This window comes from Lissotriton helveticus, chromosome 2_1 (genome assembly GCF_964261635.1).
Source record: "Lissotriton helveticus chromosome 2_1, aLisHel1.1, whole genome shotgun sequence".
NCBI classification, from domain to species: domain Eukaryota; kingdom Metazoa; phylum Chordata; class Amphibia; order Caudata; family Salamandridae; genus Lissotriton; species Lissotriton helveticus.
The window spans coordinates 1,343,689,817-1,343,716,048 of NC_136059.1; the positions used below are offsets into that span (position 1 = coordinate 1,343,689,817).

Genomic DNA, 26,232 nt, shown 5'->3' on the forward strand with positions numbered 1-26,232 from the left:
GGGGCTTGACGGGTTTGTAGCCTATGAGCTACCAGCAGTGGCAACTACTTCAGGGAGGGCCAAAGGAGGTTTGCTAACTCTGATTTCTGTGAAAATGCGTATCAGGGTGAAGGAATATATTATAGTGGGCAATAATTCTCAATTACTATGGTTAGCGGATGAGGCAGGTAAAAACATTTTGTTGATTAATATGTACAATAACGTTTTTGATGCCAGTAGATATACGGTTATTGTAGAACTTGATGTCGCAATCAAACAACTGATGAAAACCTCCAATACGGTTTTTGAATACATATATGTTGGTGATTTTAATACTTCTGTTTGCCCTCTCTCTAATCAAAGGTTGTGTGGTAATTTGAATCGTGTTGGAGAGCCAGTTATGCACTTCAAACATAATACATATGGTGAAACTCTGAACTCTTTCCTATTCGCTTATGACTTGGAGATTTTAGAGATTGAACAGGATGGGAAGGGCGTTAGTTTGCCAACCTTTGTAGGGCGAGGGGCGAACACTGTGATTGATTTTATTTGCATGTCTTCCGAATTAGCTGATTTTAGTTCTGATGTCAAGGTTGTAGATCATATGGTTAGTGACCACAACTGTCTTGTTATTGAAACAAGGTTTTGGAAAGCTTGTATAATTCCAGATAGTAGTGCTATTTCAAACATTGAAGTACATAGGCCGAATGGATTCAGAATAAGGTGGGCAGGGGATAAGGCTGAAGTAACCTCAAATTGCATTATCTCCTGTTGTTTAAATGATATTATTTCTATTACTGATGAGAATTCAAATATGATGGCCTGTATCTCCCATTTTACAAAAATCAATGTTTTTATTAGCAGTAAGTTTACTAGGTCTGCTGGAAATTCTAACTACAATGCCAGGGGATGGTTTGATAACGCATGCACTGTGGCATTGAAAACATTAAAAAAAGCATTATCCACAAAACCTAGAGATAAAACAGTTGTAGTTAAGCTTAGATCTGATTATAATTTAGCTCTTAGGCAAAGGAAAGCCGAATTACGTGAGGAAGCTTGGGAGCGATTTGATCTGGCGGCTGTATCGAATAACTGTACGCTTTTTTGGGCAGCAGTAAATAGCCCTTTTCTAAGAGATGATAAACTTCCCACGTTAACCTCAAACGTGGGTAAGGAGTCATGGGTACAGCATTTTTCTGCCATTTTTAATCCTGACACGGTAACGTTGCCAGAAAGTTGCTCTTGGCCAGTACTTAATTTAGATATCACCTTACAGGAGGTCCTAAGTAGTATCAGGGCTAGCAAGGGCGGTAAGGCACAGGGACCCGACGGTGTCCCAGTTGATGTATATAAATTTGCGCCCGAGACTTGGGGGCCAGTACTAGCCAAAGTTTTTAATGCCGCTGTTCGCTATACTATTCCGTGTACCTGGTCCGAATCCATAATAGTTCCAATTCATAAAAAAGGGGACCGAGGAAACGCCAAAAACTACCGGCCAATCTCGTTGTTGGATTCATCGGTTAAGATTATGAGTCGTGTACTCCTCGTTCGATTGGAAGAATGGGCTGAGTCTAATAAAATAATGACAGACTGCCAATATGGGTTCAGGAAAGGGAGGGGTTGCATTGAACAATGCTTAAATCTGGAGTTACTGATTGGGAAATATACCCGTGCGAAAAAGGGTTCACTTTACCTCTGTTTCGCTGATCTGAGCAGTGCTTTTGACCTAGTGGATCACGCCATATTATGGACCACCTTGTTAGAAATGGGAGCACCGAGGGAAATCATATATTTTCTGGCCCGTTTATATGAGAGGCTTAGCTCGTGTGTCCGGTATGGGCCCTCGGGCGAATGCACAGACAAATTCAAGGTCAGGAGAGGTATCAGACAAGGGTGTGTATTGGCACCCTTGCTCTTCACTCTGTTCATTAACGAAATAGACTCGGTCTTACAGAGGGCGCCAGCCGACGCACCTAGAGTAAACACAAGTACCATCCCTGTGTTACTCTATGCGGACGACGCTGTGCTGCTCTCTAGGACCCCCCGGGGTCTACAGCTTTTGATTGATAAATTTGTGGCCTTTATTGAGAAAAGAAAGTTGGTCATTAATAAAAGCAAGACATTTGTGATGGAGTGCGGAGCTAGCAAGGTAAAAATTAAAAAACCCTATAGGTATCTCATTGACGGCCAAGTGGTGCAGTCTGTGGAAAACTTCTGCTACCTGGGAGTTAATTTTTCCAAAAATGGTCGCTGGGACGTCGAGCACAAGGTGGTGCGCGACAAAATGATCAGGAGCGCCAATGGAATATTTGCATTCGCAAGTAAGTTAGGTAGTAGAAGGCCTAAAGAAATGCTCAAGATTTTTGAAGCCAGGTGTCTTTCGGCTGCCCTCTACGGAGCAGGGGTATGGGGGGTATCCAGGGTCGAATCCCTCCAGGTTGAAGAGAATATGTTTCTGAAAAAATTGTTGTGTCTCCCGACTTCTACTGCTAATAGTTTGGTCCATAAAGAACTAGGACTACATCATATAAATGATCTATTATTGTTGAGACCTTTGATGTTGTGGCGTTCAGTCTGGATGAAAGACGAAACCTCATTTAACAGGGCCATTATTGAGGATTGTTTACGCCTAGACTATTTTCTTAGAATCCCATGGATTAAGTACACAATTGATTCTTTCTCTAGTGTATTTGGGCTTAACGTTACATTAGATCACTGTTCTGCCTCGGATCTCTCCAAGGAGAGTCTGAAATTAACTTTTTTAAATCATTGTGCAGAAAGACGAGCTACGGATGATCTTAAACTTTCTACTTGTATACGTTATAACCATTTGAATGAATCTGTGGGCCTACACCCTTACCTCGTCCAGGTGACCAAAGGGCAACATCGGTTTGTTCTCACCAGGATGAGGATGGGTACGGTCCACCTACTGGTTGCATTCCCTGAGATTAAGAAGCGCCCTACTGGTCCATGTCGGTGCGACAATATTTCAGAACAAAGCACAGAGCACTTTTTGTTTATATGCAACCTGTATAGCGAATGTCGTAAATTCTTTTTAAAACCTCTACTTATTAAATTTGGAGCAAGAACTGTTAAAGTGGCAATGAAATTACTTTTTAACTTGCATCACCCTGACATCTGTTTTTATACGGCTAGCTTTTTACTCAGGGCCATCAGCTATAGGAAAAGCATGATTTTTTAAATATATTCATCAATATTCTTATTTTATCATATTTATTGGAAAATTTTTAAATGTGTTATTTGCTTGTTATATGTATCTTACCGTATTTGTAACTGATTGCGATTGACCAAGTGTATTTTCTTTTATCTGTATTGTTGTATGTACTTTTATGGACATGATTTACATGTTCCGAATAAAGTTTTTGAAATTGAGAGCACCAATAATGAAATATTGTCACAAGGAGGACATGACTTGTATGATTCCATTAGATTGATTGAAATGGACAGCACCAAGAATGAAATATTGTCACAAGGAGATGACTTGAATGATTCCACTACATTGATTGAAATTGAGAGCACCAATAATGAAATATTGTCACAAGGAGGAGATGGCTTGTATGATTCCATTAGATTGATTGAAATGGACAGCACCAATAATGAAATATTGTCACAAGGAGGAGATGACTTGAATGATTCCACTACATTGATTGAAATTGAGAGCACCAATAATGAAATATTGTCACGAGGAGATGACTTGAATGATTCCACTACATTGATTGAAATGGACAGCACCAATAATGAAATATTGTCAGAAGGAGGAGATGACTTGAATGATTTTTTTGATCAATCTCTTGATGGCGAATTTATCGAGTGTTTGGAGACCATAGAGTTACAAGAATCATCATTGCAGACTTTTAATGAGGAGATTCCAGATGAGATGATTGAAGAGGAAATTACTGATGAGGACATGTTACTAGTTGTTTCAAATTTAGAAAATTCTGAAGAATAAATTTATATTTAGAAATCAAAAATTGTTTGAGACATTATTTATTTTTATTTTTAATTTATGAGGTTGTAGCGAAGTGATTGTAGTATAAAATGAGACTTATAGTATAGAGTGCAACATTTTTATGTTACATGGTAAGTTTACTCATATTTACTTCCCTTCTGCCACTATATTATCTCCAATGTGTATTTGACATGTCTTCTTCATCTCCGGCCTCCTTTCTCTCACTGTGTGTCTCCGATGCATCTTATCGCTGGTATTTTGTGTAATTACAGAAGAGAGTAAAATAAAATAGTTCGGAACGTGAAAAGGGGGCAAAGTAGAGTACTCCTCACCCCCTAGGCCTTTTTAGGCGGTCCCAAAAGGATCAGTTTCTGCTTTCCTGAGAGATTATGGTATGAGTTCCATATACCACAATAACTTGCATTACAACATGCAAGATATCTATCTCCTATTACCAACTTTTGGAGATATTCGCGCTAAGCGCGAATATCTCCAAAAAGTAACACCTGCCCTGAGCAGTTCTTAGCCATGTTATCCAATGGGAGGTGGATAACATGGCTAAGAGTATTAGCTCGGTAATGCATGAATATCGCTGAGTTTTTAGCGATATTCATGCATTGCGGCCGTTTATTATCGCATTTGCGATAAACCTTGATAATAGTAAGGTTTATCTTCGATAATTTCTGACGATGCTTAGTGGTAAAAAATTGGTTGGTAAGCATCGTTAGCGATAAATATCGCTTAACTTTGGTAATATGCCCCAACGTCTGTTAACGTTCGATTCGAAGGAAATGAGGAAGTGTTGAAAAACATTGTCTGCGCCATCTTGCCTTTTTTGAAATGCCACACTTTTGTCGTGCACGGCAGCCATTTTAGATGTCTTGACCAGACCCACTCTCTGCACGCTGTCGATTCGTAGCATGGCTCCTCACCCTCGCAAGCATCTTCCCCAGGCACTGGTCACCCCCGCTCTCTGTCTTATGCATGGGCAATAAACCTCCCCCCATCTGCGCTGCTCTTCCCTGAGAATCACACTGTGCCCGCCCGACACCTCCCTTTCGCCCTATTCACTACCGCACCCTGTGACACTCCTCTTCCTCTGTGTCCGATTGTCCAGGCTATCAGCTAGCCCTGCAGATGTAGTTTATGGCCCCAGCTGTAAAGAATCACCCCTCTTCAAAGGAGTTATAGTAGATCAAGGCCCACACCCGATGAGATCCGTCACACCACACGTGTTCCTACTATCTGAAAACTATCCTGTATTGTGATTGGGGAGGGGACCGAGCCTGAAGCGGAAGATTCCAGGAATGACTCTTTGTACATCAAAGTTTTTACAATTATGTGTCACATAAAAAATATATAGCACTCCAACAAAGTAGTAGGAATATAAAACTTTAATAACATATAAATATATACAACAAAACAAAAACAGTAAAAACATTTAAACAACGAAGAGACCGTGGCAATTTCTTTTGAATTATCCAATAGATTTATTGAAATTGACAGCACCAATAATGAAATATTCTTGTCAGTAGCGGTCTGTTGTGCGAATAGTTCCAAGGCAGCAGAACGCGCTGAAATCTGGATGTCACGAAGGTGATGTCTAGCAAGTTGCCGCCCAGCAAATAACGGCGTGGGGCGCCGCGGGGGTGAGTGAGTCCAGTAGGCACCACAGCTATTCTTACCGGCATTGCAGAATTACTGCTGGGGACAATGCCTGTGCTGGAGCAGGGTCACAGCAGAAACAAAAAGGATTCTGTTGAAGATGTTGTTGGTTTTCAATTTGAAAACAGTTCTGGTGTCAACTGCTATGCTAATGTAGTGGTTAATGTTTTGTTTTCTCTAGAAAATGTAAAAGAGGGGGAGGCAGTCCAAAGTTCCGTTAAAAGGGCAAAGGAAAGGATCGGTGGTTTGAACTATCAGTCAAAAAGGGGAGGGGGTGCAACAATTTTTCCTACCGGGTCACACTGTGCTTTCACCGGAAGTGAGGTCTGCAGGATTCTAGTAATTCAAAGTGAGGCTGGCGCCGACGTCCCGCGGATACAGTTTCGTCACTCCACGGGTGATCATGGCAGTCATTCCCCATCGGGGGTCGGAGACTCCCGCGGCTCCTCTAGAATCTTCAAGGTCGTGGAGGACTACGGTGGTGGAGTCAACCAGTGACCGGGCCATTTCTTTATGCTGGGCCCGCTCTTGCCAGGTCGACCGCCATTTTGAGAGTTCGGTAGCTACTGGCGATCGCGGGGTCAAATGAGCGGACGGGCTCCACCCTGCCGGGCGAGACGTTGCAGCATGGCCACAGTGGAAGAACTCTTTTCCGGGCGCCTGGACCGCTGAGGGTGCAGCTGGGAAGCCTCCACTGGGGAGGCGGGAGAGGCCTGTTCGCACCGTCTCTCCCTCCCAGTGCACCCCACGGCGTCTCGCTTGAGATTTGTTATGGCCGGACCAGGCGATGAGGACGAGGGGGGGGGGTCGGAGGCATGTGCAAGACATCCCCCCCAGGGTTGTTGCAGCAATTATACAAGAAAGAAGAAGTGTCCCGTCCGTCTTCGGGCCGGGCTTCCGGTAGATGTCGGCCGGACGCCCCTGGCTCTGGCCCCATGAACGGGTTTCTTGGTTTATCGGCTGCAGCCGGATTCCGTCGGCCTCGGCCCCCCGACCGTTGGTGGCCGGACCGGAAGAGCATGTGGCGGGACTACCTGCAACTCTCAAGGGCCACCGCGGCCGGACTGGGAGAGAGAGGGGAGGGTCGAGGAGACATTCCCCCCCCCTGCAACTGTTCAGCGTTGTAAAGGCAATCCCCTGGCCGGGTCCCGTTGGTCTCGGCCTCTCCTCCGGCTACACCCTACGTTAGGATCTCCTGGCCGAGGCGTGGCAGCAGGACCTGCCTTATATGGGCTGCTCCCGGCTGGGCGTAGCCGGAACCCTGCCCCACCTTGGAAGTTTCCAGAGTGGGGGCGGATGTTCTACTGACTTGCATTTTCCCTAGTCTATCGATTTTTTTGGCGTGGCAGGCGGTGGGACAGCGAGGGGTGATTTGGTTTCTCTTACTGTTTTTCTGGTCTCTCACCACTGGCATATTTTAACGTTTTCTTGTTTCTAGGACATTAATAGGTTTTATCATTACGTTATGTTATCGTTTCTTTGTTCGTTGTTTAATAAAAGTTCATGTTCATCAGTGGCCTACTGATTTTCGTTTTCCTATTCTTTTCTTTCCAGGTTGTTTCATGCTAAAGTTTCTGTTAACAGGATACAGTGATCACTTCGTTATTATTGCATATGTCCTTTTCACTAGGGGTGCTCTCTGGTCGGGCCAGATGACGTATGTCTAGTAAATGGTCCGGGTGAAACAGGTGCATCAATCAGTGGGGAGTAGATAGGCATGACAGATTACAACGGGGGAGAAAGGTCCGCATTACGTACCCTTTCACTACTTGCAAAGATTTTCCTACGTTTATTTGCAAACAGGGAATACCTCCAAAAAGAACTAATTCCCAAACAGTCAATGTTCGGACAATCAATCAATCAATGAGGAATGAAATAGGTACGACGTGTTAAAGGCTTGCGTTACCTACCCTTCACTATCTGCAAAGGGAGAGAGAATATTCCTATTCTTCCTCGTTTGCAGGTAGAGAAGATCCTTAAGAGAATTAACATCGAACAATTCAATGCTCGATTGAAACAATCAACAAGGGGTACTGTGAACACAAATGAACGCCGCTTATGTACATACGCATTGCTATTTTCAACAGGTTGTTCCTAATGTTTCTATTTTAGCGAGGTCAAAAAGAGATCCCATTAGTGGCCTACTGATTTTGCTCGATTCCTTTTGTTTTTTTACACGATTTTTCGCTATCTGCAAAGACTAAACAGAGTATTGCGACTCTGTGCTTGTTTGTAAATAGAGAATGAACCAAAGAGAACAATCAATCAAATGGAGAGAGAAGCAGGCACGACGGATTACAAAGGGGGCAAAGGGCTGCGTTAACTACCCTTCACTATCTGCAAAGAGAGAGTACTCCTAATAGAAATGAGGGGTGGGGGGCAGCATTCAAAGCAGATCAGTGTGCATAAACACGAAAATGTTTTTACTTACCACGTACTTGACATTCGACAGCTTATGATATTTGCTATTAAAAAACCATTGAAATTCACTGAAAAAACCATAGGTTATAGACCATATATAGTTAGGAATTAGCATTTACAAAACCTTGAAAATTCACTGAAAAAACCATAGGTTATAGACCATATATAGTTAGGAATTAGCATTTAAAAAACCTTATTTTACTCACACAAAACCATTGAAATTCCATATATAGTTAGTTGCACTAACTATATATGGCGCACCCGCAATCCACTGCTGATCATGTCACATATTACATCATTCATGACATGGTCAGTGACATCACTGATGACATCACTGATGACATCTCAAATGACATCACTGATGACATCACTGATGACATCTCATTTGACATCATTCTTGTGCTAATACGATAAACCTCTTCAGACTCTAATATAACCTTAGATACACTCAGTGTATACAGACACTCACACACTGCCACTCATCCATGGAGTTACTCACACACCCAGTCAGTCATGCAAAGAAACAATCTCACCTCCATTTCTTCAACTATACAGTTAAACACACCTTACTTATTGAAACATATACTAACACATATTTACTCTCTTATACAATCCCTGATACAAGTTCACAATGATCGATACAACCACTCACTCATTCAGTGGCTCTCATGCACAGTTATTTATATATGCCAACTCTCACATGTACTGTGTTTTACATATGTACTTACTATGACATGTAGCATTGAGATATCCATTCACTCATCAATACACTCATGCACACAGTCAACTGCCCATGTAGCTGTTTCCACATGCACTCTTGAACTCATACACCTAGTGAATAAACTGCTCACACATCTATGCATAGAGTCTCACACCTTCCAGCCACCCCCACACAAACTCAATCTCCCATAGAAATACTTGGGCAACCAATTAATAACACATATAGCCTCTCGTATAGCTAATGATCAACACATGCAGCAGTTTACAGAACAACAGACATAATGATGCACAAATTAAGACAGTTTAGTCACTAACCCATGCATTCAGTGAGACACATTTAATCACTCACTCATACAGTCAGTCATGCACCTACTAAATCCTTCATCCAGACACTTATACATCCACTCAAGACATATTTTAACTTTACAGAAAAATACAGTCACTGGATGTTGTCATCAGTGATGTCATCAGTGATGTCATTTGAGATGTCATCAGTGATGTCATCAGTGATGTCACTGACCATGTCATGAATGATGTAATATGTGACATGATCAGCAGTGGATTGCGGGTGCGCCATATATAGTTAGTGCAACTAACTATATATGGAATTTCAATGGTTTTGTGTGAGTAAAATAAGGTTTTTTAAATGCTAATTCCTAACTATATATGGTCTATAACCTATGGTTTTTTCAGTGAATATATATATATATATATATATATATATATATATATATATATATATATTTGCCACACAAGGTTATCCCTTATTGAAGACGCCTCACACGGAGAGTTAAAATCACCTCTTTATTTGCGGACTGCAAACAGAATGTCATTTCTTCACGGCTCCAAATGCAGCCATACGCGTTTCAGAATTTTCATTCCTTCCTCATTGGCACATTCCGGAAACAACCGCAGCTTTCGGGGGGATGATTAAATACTCATTCAGTCCCGCCCTCATGGGCGTGGGCAAACTGCCTCCTGGAACTTGTAGTTTCCCCCAAGTTATTCCCAAGTGGGTGCTGTTGTATCCGTGAATGAAAAAGTCAATAACCCCAGTGGGTTGGCGCCGATTTGAGAACGACACTCAAGATGCATTTAAACTGTCCCGCAATGTGTGACTCTCCGTTCTTAACACACCTCGTGGTTACGAGATGCAGATCTGTAGTCCACAGCAGGGCGTCTTCGCGACTAGGACGGGCCGCCAAACATTTGCCACACAAGGTTATCCCTTATTGAAGACGCCTCACACGGAGAGTTAAAATCACCTCTTTATTTGCGGACTGCAAACAGAATGTCATTTCTTCACGGCTCCAAATGCAGCCATACGCGTTTCAGAATTTTCATTCCTTCCTCATTGGCACATTCCGGAAACAAAGAGGTGATTTTAACTCTCCGTGTGAGGCGTCTTCAATAAGGGATAACCTTGTGTGGCAATATATATATATATATATATATATATATATATATATATATATATATATATATATATATATATATATATATATATATATATATATATATATATTCCGTGATTTACAATGTTGACATTCAGCTTTTATCTAAATTTGAGTGGTTTCTTAAAATGTATTGCAAAGAAAAAAGCATAATGATAATTGTAACCACAAAAAACGATGATATTAATTTGTGGAAACCTCAGTATTTTTACCATGTTTATACTTAGCCCCCACATGTGGCCAATTTTACACCAATCACTGGCGCTTTAAAAGAACGTTTCGTTATTGTGGACACGGTCATGTGAACAAGGCTCCTCGGAGCCGTAACGTCATGCGGCTAACTTGCACTAAATAAAAGAGATTAGCACCTCAATTGGTCCGTGTCTGCGTGATCTGTGGCGTGGAGGATTCCTAGCACATGGAGAAGAAACGCTGGTACTTTGATATATAGGTCGGGTAGTTTCCGATCCGACCGACACACGAGACCCTCTTGGTTAATTGGTCGACGCCTCAATCGGAACATTTCTTGGAGTTGCTTCCGGGACTTTTCAAACTCCGGAAGGAGAAAGGCGGTTCTGACCCCCAACAACCGCGAAAGTTAATTTGGAACAACTTGAAGTGCACGAGCCCAGGAGGTGGCGAGCCTGAATAACGAGTAACCGGCAATTACAGACTCGACACACAAGTAAGCAAACGCAGCGGTTTTCCGTTGGGAAAAGAGTAGAGTGCACAGGCGCGTTGCTGTCCATCCAATCGAATTGGGGCAATTAAGAGGCCTAGTAACAACTGATAGTATTGCAAGCATGTCGGCTGACAGTGTTCGAGACCGGGAGGCATTGGCATTGACGATGTTTTCTGATAGTTCCCCTCTCCCAAGTAACATCCGGGAGAGATCTGACAATACTGCCAGTAATAGCAGCAGCGCTACACTACGAGACCTGTTTAAAACATTGGAGAAAAAATCCCGCAGTGAACAATCAAAATGGTGGGAATCCAAATCTTTACAAAGGTATGTGGAGGTAAACCGCATTCCACGCTGTTTACGCATATTAACAGCCCCCACGTATGATGACCCTAATCCCGATCTGATGAAGGAATGGGCGGAATGCAACTTGGAAGCGTCTTGCCACCAAGTCCAAATTCTGATTAAATATGCGGACATCGATCGGGCTAAACTGTTAACTGAAATTGAAGCCATTAACGAGCAAATAGCGAGTTTGGGCGAAGCTGAGGAAAAAGAACAACTCTTAAAGGCGATGAATGAACGCTTAAAGAAGGAAGAAGCCAAAATTATAGAAAGGAAAACGTATAAATTCCAACAAGATCGCAATGATTACGATCTAGGACAGATATTTACGTTTTCAAGAAAATACGAATCATTGCGGAGTGGAACGAATAAACCCCAGTATAAGCCCAAACCAAATCGACAAACTAAAGGACAAACCGATACAACCAATTCTACCTTCAGTTCGGATATCGACTCTGAATCGGAAACAGAACGCCGTAACCAGGCACAGGCAGCAGGCATCCCAAAACCCTCACCGGGACAAGAGATGTTTTTTTTTATTCCAGGAAAGACTGCAAACCATGAGATCAAGCATGCAGCAAAAACACGTAAACAGCGGGCAAACTTCAGGAGGCCCCAGAGGCACAGGGCGTGCAAGAGGAGGATATCAGAAAAGGAAGAGAGGCAGAGGGCAGGGATCTGCAGCCCAGCCAAATTAATCAAAGGTAAGAATCGAACGATTATAAACTTAACCCCCTTTAAGTTAACACCTGAAGAGGAAGAAAAACTTAATTTGGGGTTATCTTTTGCTCCACAGTGTAACTTCAATTATCCTGCTACTAGATGTGACATTTATAAAGCGGTGAGAAAACTCAAGCTGCGCAAATTATATGCCTTGAAAGCCAAACAAAAAGATACATCATCTTTGAGTGGAAATGTTGAGAGTATGAATGCTCTATCTCAAGGTACTCGAACCATCACGGAACTATGGGAGACAGAGGGGGTTGGTTATGAAGGAAATACACAAAAGATAGGAAACATATGTGAATTGGATGATCTTGGTAACAGGTCATCGGTCACTACTCCATTCAGACCCCCTTCAACATTTACTCCGGTACTCCCTAGAGATGCCATTGACATCTTTCACGAGAATGTGTTGGGACAGTTAAAAGAACTGAAATGCAATGTGTCTAAAACCAAATGGAAATTCGACAGATTATCACAAGGATACATAGCACTCACGACCCGCCTAGCGAAGGAAAAATACATTATTGTCAGAGGAAGTGACAAAGGCGGAAACATAGTTTTAATGACTAAAGCAAACTATGACAGAGAGGCGTTTTCTCAATTAAACAACAGAGAATGCTATGAACGTATCAAAGCGCAAACTGTGACGTCCATAAAGATGGAATACCACCAAAAATTAGCTCGCTGGAGAACAACAAAATTGATCAGTGACGCGGAATATAAATATCTCAAAGTCGACAATCCAGTAACACCCATTATGTACTTTATCCCCAAGGTGCACAAAGACCCATTGAATCCCCCTGGCAGACCGATTATTTCGGCCAGAGGTAGCCTACTTGAGCAAACTTCTATATACATAGACTATTTTTTACAGGGCTATGTGCAGAAACTGGATTCTTATGTGCGAGACACTGGTGATTTCCTAATGAAAATAAGAAACATTGATTGGGTATCAGGGGATTGGTTGATAGCGTTGAATGTCACCTCCCTATATACCAGTATAACAATACACATGGATTGTCAGCAGTAGAATATGACCTTTCTAGACGAACAGCAGTGTTTGATGCGCATAATTTGATGTTGTTAGACATGTTGGATTTTTGTTTGAGGAGCAACATTTTCATGTACAGTAATTTGATGTACCGGCAATTGCAGGGAGTGGCGAAGGGAGCCAGCTTCTCCCCGAGCTTCGCATGTTTGCACATGGGAGCTTGGGAGGAGCTGGTACTCAAGCCACATACCAACAGGTCATCGATAACAATGTGATTGCTTGGTATCGTTTTATTGACGATTTGTTGGTTGTATGGAGGGGCAGTAAAGAAGCAGCATTGACTTTCATTGATAACATCAATCAGAATGAATTAAATCTTAAATTCACTGCCACACTTAGTCAGGATTCAGTCACTTTTTTGGACACGGAGTTATATATTGAAAATAACCAACTGGAGTCAAGAATTTTCCGCAAATCCACTGCAGGAAATAGCAGTTTACATGCGGCCAGCGCACATCCTATGCACCTCATATCGAGTATTCCTTATGGAGAGATGCTTAGGATGAGGCGTGTATGTAGCAAATCTGCAGACTTAATAAAAGCCCAATTGGAGAGCAAGGAGCGTTTCCTTGAAAGAGGTTATTCTGTCCAGACAATTGAAAAAGCCAAAGCCAAATCCATGACACTTACTAAGGATGAGCTCCTAGAGGGTGGCACCAGTAATACAAAAGCAGGAATATGTGAATCAGGGGAAGCTACTAACTTTAGAATCATCACTGGCTTCAGTAGACAATATCTGGACATCTATAGAATTGTCAACAAACACTGGCCCCTAGTTAAAAGTGACCCCATTATTGGTGATGAGTTACCAAAGAGAGCATCTTTAACATATAGTAGGGCACCCTCTCTGAAAGACCAAATAGTAGGCACCAACCCTGAACCTGTTATGAAAAGCACCTGTTGGCAAACCAACAAGGGGTTCTTCAAATGCAAGACTTGCAAAGCTTGCAATCATGGAATTAACACTAAAACATACATGGACGGCTTCAGCAAGATACAGCATCAAATATCACAGGTCTTAACCTGTAAAACTGAATACGCCATTTATGTTTTGCAGTGTCCTTATCCTCTAAAATACGTTGGGAGCACGAAACTCCCTGTGCACCAACGTATTCTCCAACATTTGAGGGCTATAACCAACGTGGATAACACTTATCCTGTGGCTAGACACTTTCGTGATCACCACCAGAGCAATAACAACTCGCTCAAATATTATGTGATAGATACAATCAATGCCAGCAGACGAGGTGGTGACAGAGAAGCCAGGCTAAGAAGACTAGAAACCAGATATATCCTCCTACTTGATACTAAGGCACCCGCAGGATTAAACGTCACAGAAGACATGTACACATGTCTTCCATAAGCCAGTTGGTTATTGTATACCATCCCATCACTAATCAGATTCCAATCAAAATATTATACCCGGCTGGGATATAACACAATAGGAATTAGCAATAAACAAAGTATGTATACAGGTTGAAATTGTGCTATGGCTGCTGCTATCTGATTAGACAATACAAACAGACTATAAGGGCACATTACATCTGATTAAACCATAAGGGTCCTAATACCCAAATTGTTGATATTCAGAGTATGAGTTGCAAATTTATTATTATTTTCATTCACTATAACACTACATGTTTGGTAAATCTGAGGTTATCCGAATTATACAAAATAAATTCCCAGTTATCACAAGGCCATGATAGAATTTAGCTGAGATAATCATGTATATAGAGAAGCAACTGCAAGAAGATCAAATGGTTATTATTTAAGATAACTAAATATTCGGTGATTAGAGGTGTGATACTTCATAATGCTATATTTGCACTTAGGCGCTATTTGCACAATTAGTATAATAGGAATGACATGTCCTAGATAATTGCAATTTGCACAAATGCGTAGTTTGCACATTGAATTAGGCACTAGCACTTTGGATTTATTTATTTATTATGAAGTATGAATAGACATATTATTATTGGCTATGATAATTTATAACATCACACGATTTGTACCGATATTATTATTATTATTGTATGGTATTTGACCGTGATTTACAATGTTGACATTCAGCTTTTATCTAAATTTGAGTGGTTTCTTAAAATGTATTGCAAAGAAAAAATCATAATGATAATTGTAACCACAAAAAAAGATGATATTAATTTGTGGAAACCTCAGTATTTTTACCATGTTTATACTTAGCCCCCACATGTGACCAATTTTACACCAATCACTGGCGCTTTAAAAGAACGTTTCGTTATTTTGGACACTGTCATGTGAACAAGGCTCCTCGGAGCCGAAACGTCATGCGGCTAACTTGCACTAAATAAAAGAGATTAGCACCTCAATTGGTCCGTGTCTGCGTGATCTGTGGCGTGGAGGATTCCTAGCACATGGAGAAGAAACACTGGTACTTTGATATATATTCCATATGAAGTTGCCACCGCGAATGAAGACACCGCACTCAACTTCAGATTCCACCTTTAATTTCCAACAGGCAGCAGCGTTACATGGCACAGGATTCACAGCAGTCATTACGCCATATCGCCTTACGTGTTTCTGGGAATCATTCCCCCTTGTTCATAGGCTAGGCATACTGGGGTGGGGACACTCGCGCTTTATTTTTCAGGTGTTTCACAGTTCTCAGTACAGCCCTCCTGGGGATGTCTCAAGTAGAGGATTCTGGATGTTATAGTCCCTTGGTATTTCCTTAGTGGATGCGCTTTACCTCAGCCTCCAACAATATAAATCCCATCGGGTCACTTGTTACCTCTGGACCAGTTTGTTGCTTTCTCGCGCCTCGTTGGAAAGGTATGTTGCTCCTTGTTTTTTACGCCCGAATTTGCAACAGGCACAAGGACCGGCTCACACGCGGTGGGGTGTCTTCGTGGCCCAGGCAGGCCACAATATATTCCATATGAAGTTGCCACCGCGAATGAAGACACCGCACTCCACTTCAGATTCCACCTTTAATTTCCAACAGGCAGCAGCGTTACATGGCACAGGATTCACAGCAGTCATTACGCCATATCGCCTTACGTGTTTCTGGGAATCAATTTCCATTGTTCATAGGCTCGGCATACTGGGGCGGGGACACTCGCGCTTTATTTTTCAGGTGTTTCACAGTTCTCAGTACAGCCCTCCTGGGCATGTCTCAAGTAGAGGATTTTGGATGTTATAGTCCCTTGGTATTTCCTTAGTGGATGCGCTTTACCTCAGCCTCCAACAATATATATCCCATCGGGTCGCTTGTTAACTCTGGACCAGTACGCTGCTTTTCTCGCGCCTCGTTGGAAAGGTATATATATATATACACACACACATATGAAAAATTCCAATGGAAAAGACTTTAACTGTACCACAGGTAAGCTGATGATTTGAAGGAGATTTCTCATAGAACTAAACAATTACCGGTTTTATGTAGCATTTTGCTGAACCTTTGATTAAATACAGTATTACATGAGAAGTTCTACATGAAAAGGATTTTGCATTTTTTTTCTTAACTACTGGCAAATTTGTGTTCACAGATGTCGTACTATTGCCCTGGAAACTGGAGCTCAAAATGTACAGATGTGCTCCACTGTGCTGCAGCTTTCCTTCAGTCCAGAGCAACTTGTCCAGATGTTTGCTTTCCCTCTGATTTACGGCTCCTTCCAGCTCTTAAATGGATTGCTTTTAGTTGCAGGTGAGTTGAGTCAAAATAGTAAACACTTATGAAGCCAGGTAAACAGCCGAATGGAGAAAGTTAAAATAGACAGCAACCAGATAGATAGTTGTGGGTTCTCCACTAAGTGGCAGCCTGCCCAACATTAGCCTGCCCCAGCAACTGGCAAAAATTAAAGCTTTTCAAACCGATGTAGTGCCAGTGATGTGATTTGATGCATAGCGTGTTGCACATGGGCAGAACAGGTGGCTAACAGGGTCAGAGACCCAGTCAGTTTTAGTGAGCAATTCTTATGTATGTTGAGATTTACTGATTGCTCTTTTGTGAATGTTTGATAAGAAGCTCTTAATAGTATGGTTTTTAGACACTGAATCGGTGAGTGCCTTCCAGCAACTTCCACTTGGCTATTCACTTCTCTCTACTATGGTACTTTATCCTGTATAATTATAGCTAAAGAAATTGAAATGGGGAGATTATTAAAGCTTTCTGCTTTCCACAAGGGTTTCATGGCACAAAAGCAGAGAGTGTATGTGAACCAATAGCTATGAATGCATAGCAAAAGAAAAAATACCTAGTTTTAAGGCACTTCTAGAGTTTTATGTAATCTTGTAAACAGAGTTTAAAACCTTGGGGAATGGTTGGGAAAAGAAGCGGCCGCCTATATGTGTGTGCCACATTATTCAGCTAGAGAGGAAAATGGGACTTGGATAAGTAAGCCCAGGTGCGGGCTGAGAAGCGTTCAGCCTCTTCTGGAGAATCCTTGGAAATCCCTCTATAGAGAACTGTTTATCAAAAAGTGTAGTCACAAGTGAATGCAGTACTGAATTGGCAATAAAGAAGGCCCTGGTGTGCAAGACGTGAGGCCTGGTAGCAGTATGTTGATCACCTTCAAGCATTGGTAAACATAGGCAGGATGGCTCAAATGCAGGGAATTGCCTTCACCCAGGCTTAAGGCACCTGTCTAACTGGCTACTACTAGTATTTAAGCATCAGAGTGAAGCAGAAAGAAAATCACCTTAGAAATAAGGGATATAAAATTCAGGGGAAAGCAACCACAACGCACTTGACGGGTTAGAGATCGGTCTTGACACATCTTCAGTTCAAAATTGTGGGCAATGAGGAAGGAGTACCTCGGGAAACCATTACCTTCGGGTTCTCAAAGGCCAGATCAAGAGAGCTATTAACCCACCATTCTGCAATACCCACAATGACCAACACAAAGAGCTGAAAACAAGTTGCAGTGACACAGGACATTCTAAGTAAGAATCAATAGTGAACAAACATAGACTCCAAAAAATATGTAATAACAGGGACAAAAAATTAAGCACTGAACAGCAATTGGCTCAAAGATAAACCCTGAAGATCTCTACAGGTTAAATCTACAAAAAAGGAATGAATGAGGCAATGATAATGTGATGGAGAATTTACTCTCTAATAAGCTATCATTTAAAAGACCGTAGTGAAGCAGCATGGAATGGCATTTGCACCGTGAAGATCCATGATTCAAATCCAAGTACAAGCTGCACTCTGGCGATGAGACCTTTTTCTTGAATTGAGGTTTAACATCAATAGTTCAGAAACATCTCAATGACAGTGAAGCACATGTTGCCCCCACAATGATGCTGGAGAGTAGTAGATTTAGAAACTGAGAAAGTTTAACAGCAGATTAGCAAAATTACAATCTGAAATCAGTCAGATTAGTCATACCTCAATAATCACCCTTTTATAGCATGGTTTGATATCATCAAAAGCATGTCAAATAAGCAAATACAAAGGTAAGCTATTTAAAGATAGTTAAATGTAAATTGAATAAGATTCAGTACATCTGGCTGGAAATTCCTTAAATCTAAACTGGGATTTTAGATGAGGTTGAGGAAATTAAGCAGCAGTTTTCAGCGAGTAAAGCCTCTAGCGGAAGAACTAAATAAAGGTTCAGTCTGACAATGAAAAGTAATTCTGCTTGAGAGTATAACTCCATGAGCAGGGCAAATTAAGCATAGGAGTTTGACGTAGAGCAAGAAGGGGTGTCGGTGCACGAAAGAGTAGACCGGAGCATGTGAATTCAAAGGTGGACTGAAGCAATCTGAATCTAAGTAACACAGCAATACTCAATGAAATCATACAATTTCTTAGATGTCAGCACTCCTTACATTTCCTTGAATGTGAAGACCAATCAGGATTGAGTGTTCCTTACTAAACTAATTTCACTCATGTTCTCAGCCATTGCAGAAAAAAGCTTGACAGTTGCACAGCCTTCAGAGATATCTCGCACAGGACAATAGTTTGCGGTAAGGACGTCTCAGGCACAGGTGCACAAGACTCATTATTTCATTTTCAGTGAAACTCACAGGTAGAAACAATTTACATAGAAGCTAAGACTATTGCTACATTTGAATTTGGTTAAGCTACCGGGACTCATCTCCTGAAATAAGAAAAATAATGTGATAACAATCAACAGCCAAATCACATTTTCAATGTTAACATGTATCATTTAATTGAGGCCTACATTACCTATGGCTAACTTAACAGGAACACACTTTAACTATGGTTAACTACAATGTGAAAATCACTAACTATGGGCAAACTGAACATGACAATTACACTCTAGTTATAAGTATGTAATATAGCCTTATAGCCCGTTGTAGAGGGCTATACAGGCTATTAAAGGCCCTCTCCAGCGGTAAAGGCCCGAAAGAAATCAAAGTATGAAACAGAGATAGATGAGAATCCAGATAACATATCATCTCTGGTGGCCCTAGACGCACAATGCACACACATTCTAGTTTAGAATGCTTGATGGTAAAAATGTCAACAAAAATACCTTCCACTTTACAAATAGTAAAGCTACACAGTTCTTCAAAAAGTTATAATGAGACCAGGACCATGGTTTGTAAAGCAGGCATGCAGAAAAGCTCATTAAATGTGGTGGAGAGTTCTTTAGAGAGACTAGAGCTTGAATAATGTGATGCTTAAGAAATTCCAACTTGCATATTGCTTTACATTCTCTTCACAATAAAAATATAGACTCAATGTTACAGGTTTGTTTTGCAGTTTTATACAAAGTAAACTTAATCCAAAGTTGTTGGACCACTTGAACACTAGGTACATTACACAAGGTCACATTCATTATTTTTTTGCCACAGGCTGATTGAATGATCTCCCCAGAATCACAGGATGTTAAGCCAACGCCAAGACTCAATCCTGGTGCCTCAGTTCCAAAGTTGGAAGCTCGGGCCATCACGCCACATCCTCTCCCCGGTTGATCAGTTGAAGCATTACACTAATTTTTGAGCATTGTCAATGTTTAAGAGGGTATACACAACTTCCTGGTGAGCAACTCTGTTTTATTTAGAGACGAAATACTGAGGCAAAATGGGCTGGATGTACGAAGCATTATATGGTTGCAAATGTTCCAATAAAGCATTTGTGACTGATAAAATGCTTTTTGCTCTGTACTAATCCCATTGTAGGTGTCAAAAACGTTTTCCCAAATCCTAAAATGGAATTCTGAATCAATACCGATTTGACTATCTGATAGGGGCGTGCTGTGTTTGTTCCTTCTAAATAGAGTCAGTATCTTATGTATCAATGTTTTGCAAACGTAACCCATTTGCAACACATTGTCGTGTAATAGGGACCAGGGTAACACTGCCAACTCTTAACAGTGCTCAAGGAAAGGATTTTGTTTTCTAAACGGAGCCGAATTTCTTTACAGAAAATGTGCTTCAGTTGCAATTTATTTTTTATTTAAAAGCAATCACAGACATGGTGGTCTGATGACTTCAGCAGCCACCATCCCAGTGATGGCCTCCAATTGTAGTAAGTCGCAATTTGCGACCTGTCTCATTAATATTCATGAGGTAGGTCAGAATATGACTCACTACGATTCGAATTGGTAAAAGTTTATTGTTAGTTAGGCTGATTCTTAAAAGTCTTTGGTGGTCGCAAAAAAATACTGGTGGTAATTTGTAACGATATATTCGTACATCTGCCCATTGTTCTCTATGGCAACAGAGAGACATTTACATTAGGCTGGTAATTTTTAAACCTGTTTAAACATTTTTCTAAATCCATGAGGAAGACTGATGGTGCACAAATTGTGTACTATGTACCCCCGAAATATAATTTTATGGATTATCACATTAGATAAAGATGTTTACGTGCTTACAATGCCAGTGCTATTGCACATTCGTTTTTAAAGTACACAATACTGAGTTACAGGTTGTGGGTCTTAAAATTTAGCTTTGGGACTTTTGTTAAAATCAACAAACTGACAAAAGAATAGTAAAAGCAGACCAAATTTGTACTTCAGGACTTAAAAAGGCAGAGCCATACAACCAATCATTTTGCAATACAAACACACATAGGGGCCGATTAGGATGGCGGACGGACTTGCGTCCATCCGCCACCCCAGAGGTGGAGGGACCGTCCGCAGGGGCAGCGGCGGTCCCTCCGTGTAAATTAGGATGTGACCGCCACCCTGGCGGTCACATCCTGGATATTTAACATTGCGGCGGGTGCAGCTTCAAGCAGCACCCGCCGCAATGTTAAAAGTGCATGTTTAACATTTACATGCACAAAGCGGCAGGCACCGCGCGGTGCCTGCCGCTTTGTGCATGTAAATACTGGGGGGTACCATAGGTACCCCCCATGTGCACCCCCCACCCGCCTACACCCTGGGGGCCTGCAACGGGCCCCCAAAATCAAAAGTACACATGCTTTTCCACGGCGGAAAAACCGCCGCGGAAAAGCATATTTACAAATGCTTCCTAATTTGGCTGACGGTGTCTGATAGACACTGCCAGCCAAATGAGAGCTTTTCCGCCGCGGTTGTAATCCGACCGCGGCGGAAAAGCTGCGGACAGAAACCAAGACCCACCAGCCATCGTAATGCGGCGGTGGGTCTTTGGCGACTCCGCAGAGGATTTTCCGCCTCCTCCGGGCCGGAGGTGGCTTCCGCCGGCCCGGAGGAGGCGGAAAATCCTCCATCATAATGAGGCCCATAATACGGTTTGGGTATGCTTCTTATCCAATGAGATTGCTGTTTATTCTTCACCTGAATCGTAGCGTCTTTAACTAATATGGCCCTCGGTTTCATGTGCTAAGGTGCTCCATTTTCAGCCTCCCAGTGACCTCCTCCCTTCACATCAACATTCATGTTCTTGTCGGTGCCAGTTTTTTAAATTTTTTTTATGTCTTAATATTTATGGTACCAGATACTACATGCAGCGTGGTTATTTTTCTCCTACCACCCTTGGATTTATGTATGTGTTGCAGCCAGTATTTTGTGAGTTGAAGTCATTCCCTGTGGCAGAGGTGCAAATAATTATTTTACAGTCAATAGTTATTCATCATTAAGTGCCATTGAATATTACGATCCATAACTTCTTTATGGTACACATACAAAATATTTACAGAGTGGAAGCCCTTTACCTGTATTCATAATAATATTACCCATTGATCTGGGTAAACCAACCACACAATGCGATTCATATAGGCCCCTCTTCCTCATAAACGTTGGTGCTAAAATCCTCGCAAAACTGATCCCCAACCGCATTTGCCCCCTCATGACTGCCCTAGTCCTCCCTGACCAGTCGGGGTTTGTACCAACCAGAGGTACGTCTCACAACTTGCGCACTCTATTCGTTGTCTTGCAAAACATCGATCCTGACATGAACGCTGTGGCTCTCTTCCTTGACGCCACCAAAGCGTTTGATCCCCTTGAATGGAATTACCTGCGTTTTTACTACAGCTCCCGTCTTAGCTTGGTTTAATCTGCTATATACAGGACTGCAGGCTAGCGTTGCAGTTAATGGCCCTAGACCCTCCCCGTTTGCAAAAGCCAGAGGCACTAGAAAGGGAAGTCCCCTTTCACCCCTCCTCTTTGCCCTGGCTATTGAGTCCCTGGCCGCCAAAGAACATCAGCACTTCTGGGACCATGCCCTCATGTACCCCGAGAGGCAACTACTAATCTCCTTATGTGCGGATGACCTCACGCTTTACCTCCGCAGTCCAAAGACAGTCTCAACCCCATTCTCAGACTGCTCATTCTTTTTGGTCATCTCTCTGGGGTCAACATAAACTGGGGCAAGTCTCAGCTTTTCCCCCTCCCTGATGCCACTACGCGGTTCACAATAGTAACAAAGAGGGAGGTACCCTAAATTACAATAGGGACAGGGTAATAGCAGTACCAAAACACAGAAAGTCCCTGAAACATGACACAGTTTGCATCACAACGTACCCAATCCGGGTTTGGAACATAAACACCTTACATTTAGCAAAGCAACCAACAACACAATATGAAGAAATGACAGAACGTCAGTAGAGCACAGTAAAAAAATTCAAGATATTTCCATAAAAAAATATCGTTTTTTATTTTTGACAAGGAAAAAAAGAGGATTTAACATCCACAGATTAAAAACAATATACAGTACATGTTTAGAAACCAAAGGTCGACGCGGCACCCCCACACATGTTGTTTCGCTGCTCTACCGCACTACTCAATAAGACAGTCCACATGGTCCCCCCCCGGCTATGTGCCGATAGGAAAGATAACTCCGCTCTCCCCTTACCTATGACCAGTGGTCCTACAGCGGCCATCAGACTGGCAATATTTCTGCAAGTAGGAGATTATGTATGATTCACTGCAAATACATTCACCGCCTATTTTACACTCCTGGACAATTGAAGCGCCTCCGTCTCCGCGACACTGACCGATCTAACCTCTGCGGGGATGAAGGTGCAGACTTTCATCACTTGGCTTGGGACTGCCCTCCCATCAGACGCTACCGGTCAGAGGTGTTAGTGGCGCTCAATAGGATGAATGGACTACATATTCCTGAAGACCCCCTGACTACGCTTCTAGGATATACTGTGGCGCTGCCTGCTTCAGCGCGGAAATACATCTCCCTGGCGCTCCTCCTCGCTAAGAGGCTCATCGCCTGTAGCTGGGGTAGAGGGAGTGCTCCCAAGTTCAAAGACTGTCTGCAAGACCTTATATATTGCCAAGACCAATTACATATCTACGCAGAACTATTGCCGCCTTCCTCCAGCCCAGGTGACAGATGGTCTGCCCTCTAGACATACTTTCTAGAGCAGCCTGCTTTCGATGACGCAGACTACGAGCCTCGGCTTGGAGGTGATGGAACACACACATGAGGCGTGACTTGTAATATGTATAATCTCACTTTTGCCGGGGGACAAAACCAAGGGGGTCTGTAACAATGGGCTTGTTAAGGTTTTAGCTATGGTGCTCATAATATTTTCAAGCTGTCAGAATGGTCAATATCTTATGTCAAAGACACTAAGTGGTAAAGTGTATCTCTTTATGCTTGTCGTTTATGCTCAAAACCCAATAAAGAAATAAAAAATATATATATTACCCATTGAGACAGTTGCCTTACATTTAAAGAGCTTAGATATTTGTGGTCACTGTTTACAAGAAATTAATTTCACACCATGGATAACAATTAATGATTGTGTGTCCCTTCCCAGTGCTTATGGATTTTGAAGTTGTGAGGATCCCTTCTGTAGGGTTCCCTAACATTTCATATACCCCACTAAAGATGCTTTTTCTCCTTGTAAATTGTGAATATCCCGAAAATATAAGAGCCAAATTATAAAAATATAAACTTTATTTTGCGTCAATCATTAGCTAAATAATGTTGGGCAGGTAGCCTTTCAAAGACTTTCAGCCAGGTATTCACTTTGCTCCGGAAGCAGAAGAATAGATCGAGACACTGTGAGGATAAAGCATTTGAACAGTGAGAATGCTACCATGTTTTAGAGCAGAAGTCATACTTTTGGTTTCATTAATTTGATGCAGTGTTTAACATAAGCCTCAATGAGATACATTAAACAGCAGGCTCAACAATGACCATAAGAGAAAGAAATTTTAAGAATGAACTCAACAACTTCATGACCCCTTACGACAAATACAAATAGTTTTCTTTTGAAAAGGTTTCTCCAGGCTAAAAATCCCCTATAATGAAAATAAAGTCCTCTTAGTTTGAGAGAAATAAGCAATCCTAACATCCTACATTGGGATTCGTTCCACAAATAGTTCACACTATTTTTAGTTTGAGGAAAATTATGCAACATTATAATCTTAAAGTATTTCTCACAGAAGTCACCCTCGGATCTTCTCTGCAAGGGTTCCATAAAACCACAAATTGTCCGGGGGGGGCATTACTTTAACAGAAAATGCCATGCATCTAGCAGCATGCGTACATCAATGATCAGTGGTAATTTTTCTTCTGTAGCTAGCTTGATCAACAAAGATCTGTTCACCTTCAAAACTCGTTCAGGAATTGATGCTGAGCTACAAATACTTCAATATTATGTGAAGAAAAAGGAAAGATTTTGGATGGTGTCTATAAATTGTTGACGATTTGTCAAAAGAAATGGGTTGAAAGATGTTAAAAGCAGCATCACAGAGGATACATGGAGGGTAGCCAGAGATAGGGATGTTTGAGATGGTGCTAGGTCGATAATGCTATTAGCAATAGAAAACGTCTGCGCCCTTCTGGTGGGTGAGCAGAATAAGCAGGAGGTATTGCTCCTGCATGTGGGGTGCCAGTACCTTCAGAACTGCAGGTTTGCCCTTCTTTTACAAGAAGGATAAATAGCTGGCTTGCCGGATTAAACCTTAGTGTAAATTTAAGATTTGGAACAATCATCAAAATGATAACTTCTGTGCTGATGCTATTGAGGGGTTCAGTATCCTGACAGAGTTTGCAAGCTCTGAAGATCCCAGTGGCTGTCTGGGTTTGTTTGTGACGAAGATGTTTTCTACTGCCCTGATACTGTCAAACTCCCAACAGTCATTGTTCTCAAATGCCATTACTGCTATGACAGAGCAGGGTTTTCTATATCTTAATCTTCGGGTGTAATCATTAAATAACCCTCACCACTGATCATTTGGACCTTTGTTCATCAACAAGGAAAAGTGAATAGGAGCAATCATCTACACAAAAGATCTTTCATTGTAAGGAAGAATACAGTATTTGTCAGTATAACAGTTAATATTGTAAAAATACAGCAAGTGTGTTCCATAAAGGAATTTTCCTAATTTAAATTAATTTCAAATAAATAGAATAATTTATCAGATTCAGATGCCCAATAAAGAGTTCTGATGAGAGAATAATTGCATGGGCATAAAGCCTTTCCACATCAATTAAAAGAAACAATCAAGCTGGAAGGTATACGTATACTCAGCTATAATTCAACAGACATTTTAATAAATTTAGAAAATAGGCTAAGTAATCTCCCATGAAGAGAGATATAATCTCAAGAAACCTAGAGATGAGTCTCCACCAAATGCAAGTGAGAGAAGCCCCCCTCTGCTCTAGATCAAGCACTAAATAAACATCCAATATTGGACATAGTACCATGGTTTTTTTCTTCGCTCACAGCATCCGATAGGATTTCAATAAACCCCTGGGAATAGGTAAACTCACCAGTTTCAGATGTCTGCAAAATGGGCCATAGACACAAGTTCTTGAAAAGATACAGTTTTTACCATGGATCGTCCTTCCTGTTGTCTCCTCTGTTCCTGCT

At 41.7% G+C, this 26,232-nt stretch overlaps 1 protein-coding gene across 1 annotated transcript in view; it reads left to right on the plus strand.

Annotated features, from left to right (window-relative positions):
* Positions 1-26,232, plus strand: part of SLC10A6 (solute carrier family 10 member 6) — a 277,252-nt gene that overhangs the window by 237,868 nt on the left and 13,152 nt on the right. Inside the window, exon 5 of the mRNA XM_078677507.1 lies at positions 16,538-16,695. Within this exon, the coding sequence (XP_078533633.1) occupies positions 16,538-16,695 (158 nt within the window). The remainder of the gene's footprint in view (positions 1-16,537; positions 16,696-26,232) is intronic.